Genomic DNA, 12,594 nt, shown 5'->3' on the forward strand with positions numbered 1-12,594 from the left:
GATTCTGCTGCCAGACACCAGGGATCAGGTCGCTGCTGTGAAGATTGTCGACCTCTCTGGTTGCCAACTACCTGGAGAATTGTGCTGTGGTTCCTGTGTCAGGGTGGTTGTGGGGAAGGCTGGATGAGGGCACGTAGGTGAAGCTCAGTGCTTGGCTCGAGGTGCTTATCAGCAGCATCGCCCTTTCTTTGGGCTGGCCTGCTAGTAATTCGTTTTTAGTGGAATCGAATACAACACTTGAGCCTCGGAGGCTCAGGTCGTCGGAGCAACTACACCCGGGCCGGGGCACCTCGGGGTGATGGCTCAGGGCTAGGGTAGGCCCGGCGGGGCCGAGCAGGGCGGTGCGAGTCGGGGGCGGGGCGGCGGCGTAGCGTCGCCGTCGTAGTCCCCGCCTCTTCCCCAGGGACCGCGTCGGAGCCTCGGAGGCGGCGGCGCTTACAGCCTGAGAGGAGCGTCTCGCTCGGGAGCAGCGGCGGCCATCGAGACCCACCCAAGGAGCGTCCCCCTCGGCCTCCCAGCGCTCCCAGGCCGCAGCGGCCGCGCCCATTCAGCTAGCTTGCTCGCTCGCTCTCCTTCCCTGCTGCCGGCTGCGCCATGGCGTTGGCGTTGGCGGCCCTGGCGGCGGTCGAGCCGGCCTGTGGCAGCCGGTACCAGCAGGTAAGCGGCGCCCGAGTCCCGCCCCGGACTCCGGCCCCCGGCTCTGCCCTGCCCGCTGACCGTCTCAGGCCTCTCTGGCCGCCCCGCGGCCAACTCGACGCCGCGGCTTGGCAGGCCGCGCTGGGCCTGGAGGGGCGGGGCGGGCCCCCGGCTCGGATTCGAGGCTGCCGCGGGCCCGGCCTGCCCCTCTGCGACCCCGGGTGGGACTCCGGCGGTGGAAAGCCCTCCTCCGGGCCTCGTTTCCCGCATTTCCCAGGGCGGGCGGGTCCCTGAGTCAGAACCCGAGAGCCACAGGCGGCATCGGTCTGAGGCATTCGTTTTTCATTTTTCCACCTTTGGTTTGATGTCATTGGAAAAGAAAGAAAGAAAAAAGCAAGAAACGGAAACTGGGTGGTGAGAAAAGATTAAAATCTCTGCTGCTGCCGATAGCTCCCCACAGCAAGATGCTATTGCTCAGGGTTTCAGAGCCTATTTTGTCGAAACCCATTCCCCTCGCCTCCGTTTTAAGACAAAAGTAAAAAATGAAGCAAGAGACAAACCCGCAGTTTGCAGTAGATTTGGAAGAGGCGATGTTTGGCTGTGGTGATGCCCCAAAAGGGAGAGCTACGATGAAGTCTGCAGGGCGTGTGCCGGGTGTATTTTAAATGCTTGGAAGTGACGTTTGAAGAGATTTGATGGCATAGCTGGGGAGGAAATGTATAGGGAATGATTGGATCATTTTCTCGGGTCTGATTTATAAATTGAGGCCCCAGGGAAAAGAGCTGCTTGTTTCACTCCAGCTAAGTTCCCCCAGGAAATTTAGAGACCTTCTGCAGGATTTTTAGAAGTGTTAATCTATCATATCGTAATTGTGGGAATTGAGCCAGGTGGTAAACTGATGTTGACTGGAACCGCAAATAACGGCTTGTGTTTGTCATGTTTCACATGGTTTCGGTGCATACAGATGTCAATCCTGCTTTTATCAAATAAAATGTCCTATCTTAGACGATCTACAATTTTACATTTTAGAAATAAGGAAAGCCAGTACGATGAAAACGTAGATTAACCCTGGTGCGGCTGGTTGCTGGTTTGTTTTGCTATCATCAGCCATGTGTTGCAGTCCGCCCCCACTCAGGATTGGACTCCTAAAATGACTAGTTAAGAATTTCGCTTCTTGGTTTTATAAACACGGCCCAAATTGTGGCAATGCAGTTAATCCTTAGATCTTTTCAGAGCACATGGATCTAGCACATGCTTTTTTTGTATGACCTTGGGCAGCCTGTGGGTTCCTTACTGCTTTAATAAAATGGGAATGACAGATGTCACTTAACTGTGACATCTTTGCAAAGTGACTTTTAAACAGTGTTTGCAAATCACCCATACTGTATACTGTCATCTGATTTCATCTTTTTCATCCTGACTTGGATAAGGCGAACAAGCAGAACAACTGTGGTTTTTCTTTGTACTGCCATCTTCTTGAGCTATTAGGTAATGCCGATATACTGCTAGAATACAAAAAATTTGCTGGAGTATCAAAATCATGTATTCCTTAGTGTGGCGTTTAATATTTTTCAATTATGCAGAATTGAAGTATCAAAAAAACCGAAACAAAAATCTTTCTAGAAACATTGTAGAAGATGAAAGCCCAAAAAACTGCAATACCCTCCCTGAACAAAAACCAACTAGATAACCGAAGGTAATATTTTAATGTGCATTCTTGTAGGTTTATAGCGATGTTATAGATCAGTGTATGTGTGTACAGATAAGGAATGCAGGAAGGCTAATATTGATTTTTTTTATGCAACAATCACAGTACTAAGTAATTTACGTCCATTTTTTTTTTAAATTTAATCCATACCAAACTCTTACGAACCAGGGTTTGTTCTCATTGTCAGAGACTAAAAGTGGCTCAGTAACTTGCCTCAAGGTCACAAGCTGCTAAGTAGTGATTACAAGGATATACACACGCTCACCTACTTAAAACACAGGCTCACAGTCCAAATATAGGTGTATGCATTAGCAGATATATGCATATGCATATGTATTCTCTTATGTACCCATATATACATGTACAGACATATCTTTGTACATTCGTGTGCAGTTTTATGAGCCCCTGATCATACTTGCACATACTTTTGCACGTGTCCATGTGTATCTTGTTCTCAGACATGTGCATTCATACATTTGCATATGTGTATCATGCACATGTATCTACAAAGGCATACTAGATAAATAATGAAATGGGTTCATATTTCTATTTTGTAATGTTCTTCACACAATGTTATTAACATTTTCTTTTTTTTTTTTTTTTTTTTTTTTTTTGAGACGGAGTCTGGCTCTGTCGCCCAGGCTGGAGTGCAGTGGCCGGATCTCAGCTCACTGCAAGCTCCGCCTCCCGGGTTTACGCCATTCTCCTGCCTCAGCCTCCAGAGCAGCTGGGACTACAGGTGCCCGCCACCTCGCCTGGCTAGTTTTTTGTATTTTTTTAGTAGAGACGGGGTTTCACCATGTTAGCCAGGATGGTCTCGATCTCCTGACCTCGTGATCCACCCGCCTCGGCCTCCCAAAGTGCTGGGATTACAGGCTTGAGCCACCGCGCCCGGCCAACATTTTCTATATAAAATATTTTTAATGTCTGCATGGTATGTAATTGTATGGATGAATCGTAATTTAACTAATTGCCTATCTTTGATCACTAAGAATGTTTATAGTTTTTTTCATTGACTGAAATTTATTTTACATACATCTTCAGCCGTTTCCTTAGCATAAATTACTAGACATGGAAATGCCTGGTCAGAGAATATACATATTTAAAAGGCTTTTGAATTATAGAATGATGGTGAATTGTCCAGGCAACTTGATAGGAGCATGATACTCTGGTTGTCACACAAGGCTGTTCTGACTTCTAGTTTGATCTGGTTAATCAAATTGAGCTAGTTTTCTCACCAAGTAAATGTAATGGAAAACTGTATGATTCATAAATGCAAACACAGTTTTGTCTTTATAGTCTTTTTATTGGTAGCGTAATATGTGGACAACTTGAATTTAGCATAGTAGTGCAGACTATGCAGAAAGGCTAGGCTCAGCCAGGTGCGGTGGCTCACACCTGCAGTCACAGCACTTTGGGAGGCTAAAGCGGGCAGATCACTTGAAGTCAGGAGTTCGAGACCAGCCTGGCCAACATGGCAAAACCCTGTCTCTACTAAAAAATATAATAACTAGCCAGGTGTGGTGGCACTCGCCTGTAATCCCAGCTACTTGGGAGGCTGAGGCAGGAGAATTGCTTGAACCTGGGAGGCAAAGGTTGCAGTGAGCCGAGATTGTGCACTGCACTCCAGCCTGGGCAACACAGTGAGACTTTGTCTCAACAAAGCAAAACAAAACAAAACGAAAAACATCCAGGCAAGGTGGGTCATGCTTGTAATCCCAGCACTTTTTGGGAGGCTGAGGTGGGCAGATCACGAAGATCATGAGGTCAAGAGATTGAGACCATCGTGGCCAACATGGTAAAACCCTATCTCTATTAAAAATACAAAAATTACCTGGGAGTGGTGGCATGCACCGGTAGTCCTAGCTTCTTAGGAGGCTGAGGCAGGAAAATCACTTGAACTCAGGAGGCAGAGGATGCAGTGAGTCGGGATCGCGCCACTATACTCCAGCTTGGGTGAGCAAGACTCTGTCTTAAAAAAAACAAAGGCACCAAGGTGGGTGGATCATGAGGTCAGGAGATCAAGACCATCCTGGTTAACATGGTGAAACCCTGTCTCTACTAAAAATACAAAAAATTAGCTGGGTGTGGTGGCGGGTGCTTGTAGTCCCAGCTATTTAGGAGGCTGAGGCAGGAGAAACCTGGGAGGCAAAGGTTGCAGTGAGCCAAAATTGCACCGCTGCACTCCAGGCTAGGCGACAGAGCGAGACTCTGCCCACCTGAGACTCTGCCCACTGCACCCCCCCCCCCCCAAAAAAAGAGGGTAGGTTTATAGGTTCCCTGTGGCATTATTTTGTGTGTTTTTTGTTTTTTTTTTTTTTTTTCATTTAAAACTGAGACTGTGTCTCAGACAGTATGGAAGCACTATTTTAGAAAGACCTAAGTAGGCCCATACTGAGTGCTGAGATACCTGTTGCGTGTCTCTCTCTCTGAGGACGTTAACTCCCGTTCATCCGTAGATGAACGCAGATCTTCTGCAGTAGATCTGTGCGTGAATTTTGCCAGTTCATTCCAAGTATTTTGGGATACTTGGATTTCAATTCAGTGTAAGTGGGTGATGATGACACTGCCTTGTAGGTTCAAACAGATTACAGAATGCTTAGTTCTGGACTTGCCTCATTACCTGCTAAAGAAGTTGCCCATTTGTAAGCATCACCAATACTCTGTATTATAGTTTGATGACATTATAGAGCAGCTTTTGGAATGGTATAGTTTTGGATAAATTCTCTCAGGATTATGGAGGAGTATTTTGATGAGCGTAAGAATTTCATCTCTGATAGGTCAAACCATATTCATGTTAAATTATTAGATCCTGGAGGAAGGAACGAATAGTGCTTATGTGGGTTTTTTGCTTGTTTTTCAGTTCCAAAAGAAGTTATAATTATATCGCAGAATGCCTCTTAGGTTATGTCAAAGTTTCTTTTTTTTTTTTGAGACGGAGTCTTGCTCTGTCGCCCAGGCTGGAGTGCAGTGACCAGATCTCAGCTCACTGCAAGCTCCGCCCCGCTGGGGTTTACGCCATTCTCCTGCCTCAGCCTCCCGAGTAGCTGGGACTACAGGCGCCTGCCACCTCGCCCAGCTAGTTTTTTGTATTTTTTAGTAGAGACGGGGTTTCACTGTATTAGCCAGGATGGTCTCGACCTCTGATCGTCAGGATGGTCTGACCTCGTGATCCGCCTGTCTCGGCCTCCCAAAGTGCTGGGATTACAGGCTTGAGCCACCGCGCCCGGCCAAAGTTTCTTAAGTTATATGCTGTATTTGTGGCCTACATGGTCAGTGATCAGAGAAAATTTATAAAAATATTAGGAAGACGGATAAATTATTCCTTTGAAAACTTTTAATTGTGGTAAAATCCATATAAAATTTACCATGTTAACCGTTTTTAAATATATAGTTTAGTGGCATTAAGTACATTCACATTGTTGTGGAACCAGTCCATCTCCAGAACTTTTTCACCTTGCAAAACTGAAACTCCATATTCATTAAACAATAACTCTCCTTTCCCCCCTCCTCCAGCCCCTGGAAACTGCCATTCTACTTTCTGTGAATTTGACTATTCTAGGTACTTCTCATAAGTGGAATTAGATAGCATTTGTCCTTTTGTGACTGGCATATATCACTTAGCATAATATCTTCAGAGTTCATCCATGTTGTAGCATGTGTCAGAATTTCCTGCCTCTTTAAGGCTGAGTAATAGTCCATTTTATGTATGTACCACATTTTGTTTATGCATTCATTTGTTTATGGATGCTTGGTTTGCTTCTACCTTTTGGTCATTGTGAGTAATGCTGCTATAAAAAAACATGAGTCTACAAATATCTTTCAAGTCCCTGCTTTCAGTTCTTTTGGATATACCCAGAAATGGAATTGCTGGGTTATACAGCAATTCTATTTTTAAGTTTTCGAGGATCTCCCATACTGTTTTCCATAGCAGCTTCACCATTTTATATTCCCACCAGCAATGTATAAGGATTCCAATTTCTTCATATCCTCAACATACTTGTTCTCTTGTTTTTGTTTTTTTGATAGTAGCCATCTAATGGGTGTGAAGTGGTATCTCATTGCAGTATTAATCCCTATTTCCCTAATAATTAGTGATATTGAGCATCTTTTCATGTGCTTATTGGCCATTGATATTATCTTTTTTTTTTTTTTGAGACAGAGTCTCGCTCTGTCGCCCAGGCTGGAGTGCAGTGGCCGGATCTCAGCTCACTGCAAGCTCTGCCTCCCGGGTTTATGCCATTCTCCTGCCTCAGCCTCCCGAGTAGCTGGGACTACAGGCACCGCCACCTCGCCCGGCTAGTTTTTTGTGTTTTTTAGTAGAGAGGGGTTTCACCATGTTAGCCAGGATGGTCTCGATCTCCTGACCTCGTGATCCGCCCGTCTCGGCCTCCCAAAGTGCTGGGATTACAGGCTTGAGCTACCGCGCCCGGCCGGCCGTTGATATTTTCTTTAGAGGAAATGAGTATTCAAGTTCTTTGCTTATTTTCGAATTGAGTTTTTTGTTTCATTGTTGAGTTATAGGAGTATCTTCATGATGTTTACATTTTCAACTTTTACTATGGAAATTTCAAACACATACAATAATAGAATAGTATAAGAAAGGTTCTGCACCATCACCTAGCTTCAGCAGTTGTGAATGAATGGCCAATATTATTTCATTTATACTCACCACATTATTTTGAAACGAATCCTAGAAATCATATATTGATAAATGTTTATATGTGTAACTCTAAAAGAAAACAAATGGTATGATATTTCAAGAAGATATCACTTGAGGAATATATCATGAAAGCTCTCTTGTAATCTTTGAGGAGTATGGAAACAGGATTTGTCAGTGTCGGGCTGTGGATCCATAACTAACTGTCGTTTGTATTGATTGGTCTCACTCTTACCAAGCCTCATGCTTTTTCTTTGTAGCAGTGACAGATTCCTGTTAATCTATCCTTGTTTTCTTACCTGATCCCATGGGTGACCACTTGTTAGGCAAGATTTGTTTGGCTTAGTCTTACTGTGTCCTGAAAACAGGGCAGCGCTTCCTGGTTTGAGCAGAAACCAAGGCCCAGTTGAACTGCTCTAGGGAATTTTGCTCTAAGCTGATGCCATCAGTAGTTTGACTGCACATAACTTCAAATTGTTTTATCCTATACATCAATTATATTTCATTATTTTATGCTAGAGTATAAAGTAAACCCTACCATGAGAGTAACTTACTGTTTTTATTAAGAAAGAAAAAAGGCTCGAAGAAATTCAAGTGACATCCTCAGATTTATTTGTTTTTAGGGCTTTAAAATAATTATTTTGGTTTCTTAAAATGTTCTTATTTTATCTTTGAACAAGTACAACAGCTTAGAAGAATTATATTCTTTTTTCTTTTCTTTTTTTTTTTTTTTTTTTGAGACGGAGTCTCGCTCTGTCGCCCAGGCTGGAGTATAGTGGCGCGATCTCGGCTCACTGCAAGCTCCGCCTCCGGGTTTACGCTATTCTCCTGCCTCAGCCTCCCGAGTAACTGGGACTACAGGCGCCCGCCACATCGCCCGGCTAGTTTTTTGTTTTTTTTTTTTTTGTATTTTTTTAGTAGAGACGGGGTTTCACCGTGTTAGCCAGGATGGTCTCGATCTCCTGACCTCGTGATCCGCCCATCTTGGCCTCCCAAAGTGCTGGGATTACAGGCTTGAGCCACCGTGCCCGGCTCTTTTTTTTTTTTTTTAAAGACAGAGTTTCGGCCGGGCGCGGTGGCTCAAGCCTGTAATCCCAGCACTTTGGGAGGCCGAGACGGGCGGATCACGAGGTCAGGAGATCGAGACCATCCTGGCTAACATGGTGAAACCCCGTCTCTACTAAAAAATACAAAAAACTAGCCGGGCGCGGTGGCGGGCGCCTATAGTCCCAGCTACTCGGGAGGCTGAGGCAGGAGAATGGCGTAAACCCGGGAGGCGGAGCTTGCAGTGAGCTGAGAGATCCGGCCACTGCACTCCAGTCGGGGCGACAGAGCGAGACTCCGCCTCAAAAAAAAAAAAAAAAGACAGAGTTTCGCTCTTCTTGCCCAGGCTGGAGGGCAGTGGCACGATCTTGGCTCACTGCAACCTCTGCCTCCCAGGTTCAAGCGATTCTCCTGCCTCAGCCTCCTGAGTAGCTCGGATTACAGGTGCCCACCACCATGCCCAGCTGATTTTTTGTATTTTTAGTAAAGATGGGGGTTTCACCATGTTGGCCAGGCTGGTCTTGAACTCCTGACCTCAAGTGATCAGCCTGCCTCGGTCTCCCAAAGTGCTGGGATTACATGTGTGAGCCACTGCCCCCAACCTATATTCTTATAATAATGGACAATTTAGATAAAGCAACTTTAATACTTCTGTTCCATTCGTACTGAAAATTGGCTTGATGGTTTATCTTTTTCTCAAGTCATTGTTGCCAATAAGCTAGGCAACTGGCAAATATCATGTATGAAATTTTTTGGGTTTGACATACTTTCCAGTGGTAATTGCTTCTAGTGGTTGACTAGGTAGGGGTATGAGTCAGAGTAGGCTCTGGGTATCCACAGGTTGCACATTTGCAGATTCAACCAACTGTGGATTAAAAATGAGGAAAATAACAGTACAATAATAAATAATAATACAAGTAAAATATACACTATAACAGCTATTTTACATAGTATTTACATTGTATTAAGTGTTATAAGATGATTTACAGTACATGAGGTAGGTTATATGTAAATACTATACCATTTTATGTCAGAGGCTTGTGCATCCTCAGATTTTGGTATCTGTGGGGAGTCCTGGAAACAGTTCCCAGCAAATACTGACGGATGACTGTGTGATATGTCTTGTTAACTTGATCAAGTATGGTAGTAAAGCAAGTATAACCTGATAACACTTAGCACATCCTGCTCTTACAATAAGGCTTACTCATTATTTTTCTGAATAACATAATTTATATTAAATGTCCTAAATACTAGCACTGATGAAGTTTAAGAACATTCCTAGTGAAATATTTTCTTATTGATTAATGCAGTTCCCTTTATATGTATATTTCTTTTCTTTCTTTCTTTCTCTTCTTTTTTTTTTTGAGGCAGAGTCTTCCTCTGTTGCCCAGGCTGGAGTGCAGTGGTGCAGTCTCAGCACACTGCAACCTCTGCCTTCCAGGTTGAAGCAATTCTCCTGCCTCAGCCTCCTAATTAGCTGGGACTACAGGCACCTGCCACCATGCCCGGCTAATTTTTGTTTTTTTAGTAGGCACGGGGTTTCACCGTGTTGGCCAGTCTAGTCTTGAACTCCTGATCTCAAATAATCTGCCCCCCTCGGCCTCCCAAAGTGCTGGGATTACAGGTGTGAGCCACCATGCCCAGCCTACCTTCATATGTATTTTTCTTTTCTTTTCTTTTTTTGTCTCCTCTTCTTTTTTTTTTTTCTGAGACAGGTCTGGCTCTGTCACCTAGGCTGTAGTGCAGTGGTGAGATCTCGGCTCAATGCAAACTCCGCTTCCCGGGTTCAAGAGGTTCTTGTACCTCAGCTTCCCGAATAGCTGGTATTACAGGCGTATTCCACCACACCTGGCTAATTTTTGTATTTTTAGTAGAGACGGGATTTCACCATGTTGTCCAGGCTGGTCTCGAACTCTTGGCTTTAAGTGATCTGCCTATCTCTGCCTCCCAAAATGCTGGGATTGTAGGCATGAGCCACCGTGCCCGGCCCATATGTATAATATATTTCTTATCCCTGAGCAATTTAGCATAATCTTTGACAGTTTTTCTGTTTTTGTCTTTTAAATTAGTTTATCTCAGCAATATCAATTAGTAGTTACTGTAATCAGAGGCTTGAATACAAGTTGGAGGTCTGTCTGCAGACTGGACAGTTTATGAATAGAGATATAAGGGCTTAGGGAGTGGTGCCTGTTTAATAATGATTTCGTTTTCTTTATCATTCAATGCTTAAATGTGGTATTTAAAATTAAACATTTTGTATTATACAGTAATACATTCTTCATGTGCTAGATTCAGACAGTAACTTTCTAAAGAAAAACTTGATTTCCCTTTCCTTCCTATCTCTTCCCAGAGCTGTAACTGCTCCTCAAATTTGGTGTGCATTCTACAGGCCTTTTTTTTTTTTTTTGAGACAGGGCCTCACTCTGTCACCCAGGCTGGAGTACAGCGGCGCAATCTCAACTCACTGCAGCCCTGCATCTTCAGGCTTTCTTCTTAACCTTTCCTTCGCTTTAAATGTTTTTTAAATAAATCTGTACTTTCAAATAGACCACAAGTGCTGCTCTCATCACATCATATCAAGAATGCACACTGTCAACATGACTTATCATTGTTGACATTGGCCTTGACTTTACTTTTTGGAACTTTTTTCCCCTAAGATGGGTTCCTGCTATGTTGCTACCCAGGCTGGCCTCAAGCTCCTTGCCTCAAGCGATCCTTCCCTCCCAGCCTCCGGAGTAGCAGGGACCACAGGCATACACCACCACACCCAGCTGAAACATTTTGAATTTTTCGGAAACACAGAAGAGAGTAGAGAGTTTCTATATGCCCTATGCCCACCTTTCCCTATTAGCATCTTGTATCAGTGTGGTACATTTTTCACAATTATTGAACAAATATTAGTACATTGTTATCAACTAAAGTCTGTACTTTATTCAGATTTTCTAAGTTTTTACCTAATGTCCTTTTTCTGTTCCAGGATCCCATCCAGGATCCAGGATGATATAATGTGGTAACGTTACATTTAGTCATCCTGTCTCCTTAGGCTTCTCTTGGCTGTGAGTTTCTCAAACTTTCCTTGTTTTTGATGAGCGTGGCAGTTTTGAGGAGCACTGGTCAGGTCTTTGTATAATGTTCCTCAATTGGGGTTTGTTTGATGTTTTTCTCATGATTAGACTGGGGTTGTGGATTTGGGGGCAGACCACAAGTAAAGTCCTGTTCTCATCACATCATATCAAGAATGTACACTGTCAGCATGACTTATTGTTGAGATTGACCTTGATCACCTGGCTGAGGTAGTGTTTGTCAGTTTTCTCTTCTGTAAAGATACTTGTTACCCCTCTTTCCATACTTACTCTTGGGAAGGAAGTCACTACACATAGTCCACACATAAGGAGTGGGAAGTTATGTAACACCTCGCTGAGGGCAAAGCATTGACATAAATTATTTGGAATTTTCCTGCATGGGACATTTGTCTCTTCTCTGATAATTTGTTTAGTGTTTATATCTGGATGACTCATAAATATTTTATTCTTCTAATTATAATCCAATAACTGCTTTATTTTATTGCTTAAATTGCATACCTCCATCATTGTGGATTTTTTTTTTAACCACTTCCATACATTTTGGCACTAGGCTCATCTTACATATTTCCTGCACTATCCTAGAATCAGGCATTTTTCCAAGGAGCCGAGGTTCCTTTTATTAAAAATAATACTACAAACCAAGATCTGTGCTCCTTGCTACTAGGGTGTCATTGCTTTTAGGCCTTCTAAGCTGACAGAGCAAGAAACTATATATATGTCTGTATATTAATCTGTGGATACACACATCTGTAACTATTTCTCTGTGTACCATCTATCCATATTAAGCTGAACATAAGTTCATGCTAGTATCTCCACCTCTAATTCATTACCATATGGATCGCTGTAGCCTCCTCCCCTTATCTATAAACTCCCACTCCAACATTGAGAAACCTGGCTCACTTCCACCATCCATTTACATAATTCTTCAGTTCTGATATACATGTGTAAGTTGTATCAGAATTGTTAACCCACACCCCTGTGGGAAATAGTATTATAACCACTGCAGGACAAAGCATATGTACAGTTCCTTTTGCCTTTAGTCTTAAAAACTACTTATTTCCGAATGTTCCTTAGGTCAGCACCTGTTCCTCCACCCACTTGAGTGAGGTTGTTTCAAACATTTATAATACAGTTATCTTGTTTTGTCACATTTTGCATACATCCTCCAGCCACCTAAGTGGATTTTTAAAATTTGCATGCCTTAAGATTCTTTCTTTGTGCTATCAAGTTCTATAAATTTTCACAAATGCATACTGTCTTATTTTTTCCCTTTAAACAACACATTTTATGAAAAATGGTAGGACTGATTTCTCTTAATTTTCCAAATTTTCTAATGATCATGTTTGCTTTCTTTTTTTTTTTTTTTTTTGAGACGGAGTCTCGCTCTGCCGCCCAGGCTGGAGTGCAGTGGCCGGATCTCAGCTCACTGCAAGCTCCGCCTCCCGGGTTCCCGCCATTCTCCT

At 43.4% G+C, this 12,594-nt stretch overlaps 1 protein-coding gene across 1 annotated transcript in view; it reads left to right on the plus strand.

Annotated features, from left to right (window-relative positions):
- Positions 1-369: 369 nt before the first annotated feature.
- Positions 370-12,594, plus strand: part of NDFIP1 (Nedd4 family interacting protein 1) — a 50,751-nt gene continuing 38,526 nt past the window's right edge. Inside the window, exon 1 of the mRNA XM_010388264.2 lies at positions 370-657. Coding sequence (XP_010386566.1) covers positions 595-657 — 63 coding nt within the window. The 5' untranslated portion in view covers positions 370-594. The remainder of the gene's footprint in view (positions 658-12,594) is intronic.

Source organism: Rhinopithecus roxellana, chromosome 3 (assembly GCF_007565055.1).
Source record: "Rhinopithecus roxellana isolate Shanxi Qingling chromosome 3, ASM756505v1, whole genome shotgun sequence".
Taxonomy (NCBI): domain Eukaryota; kingdom Metazoa; phylum Chordata; class Mammalia; order Primates; family Cercopithecidae; genus Rhinopithecus; species Rhinopithecus roxellana.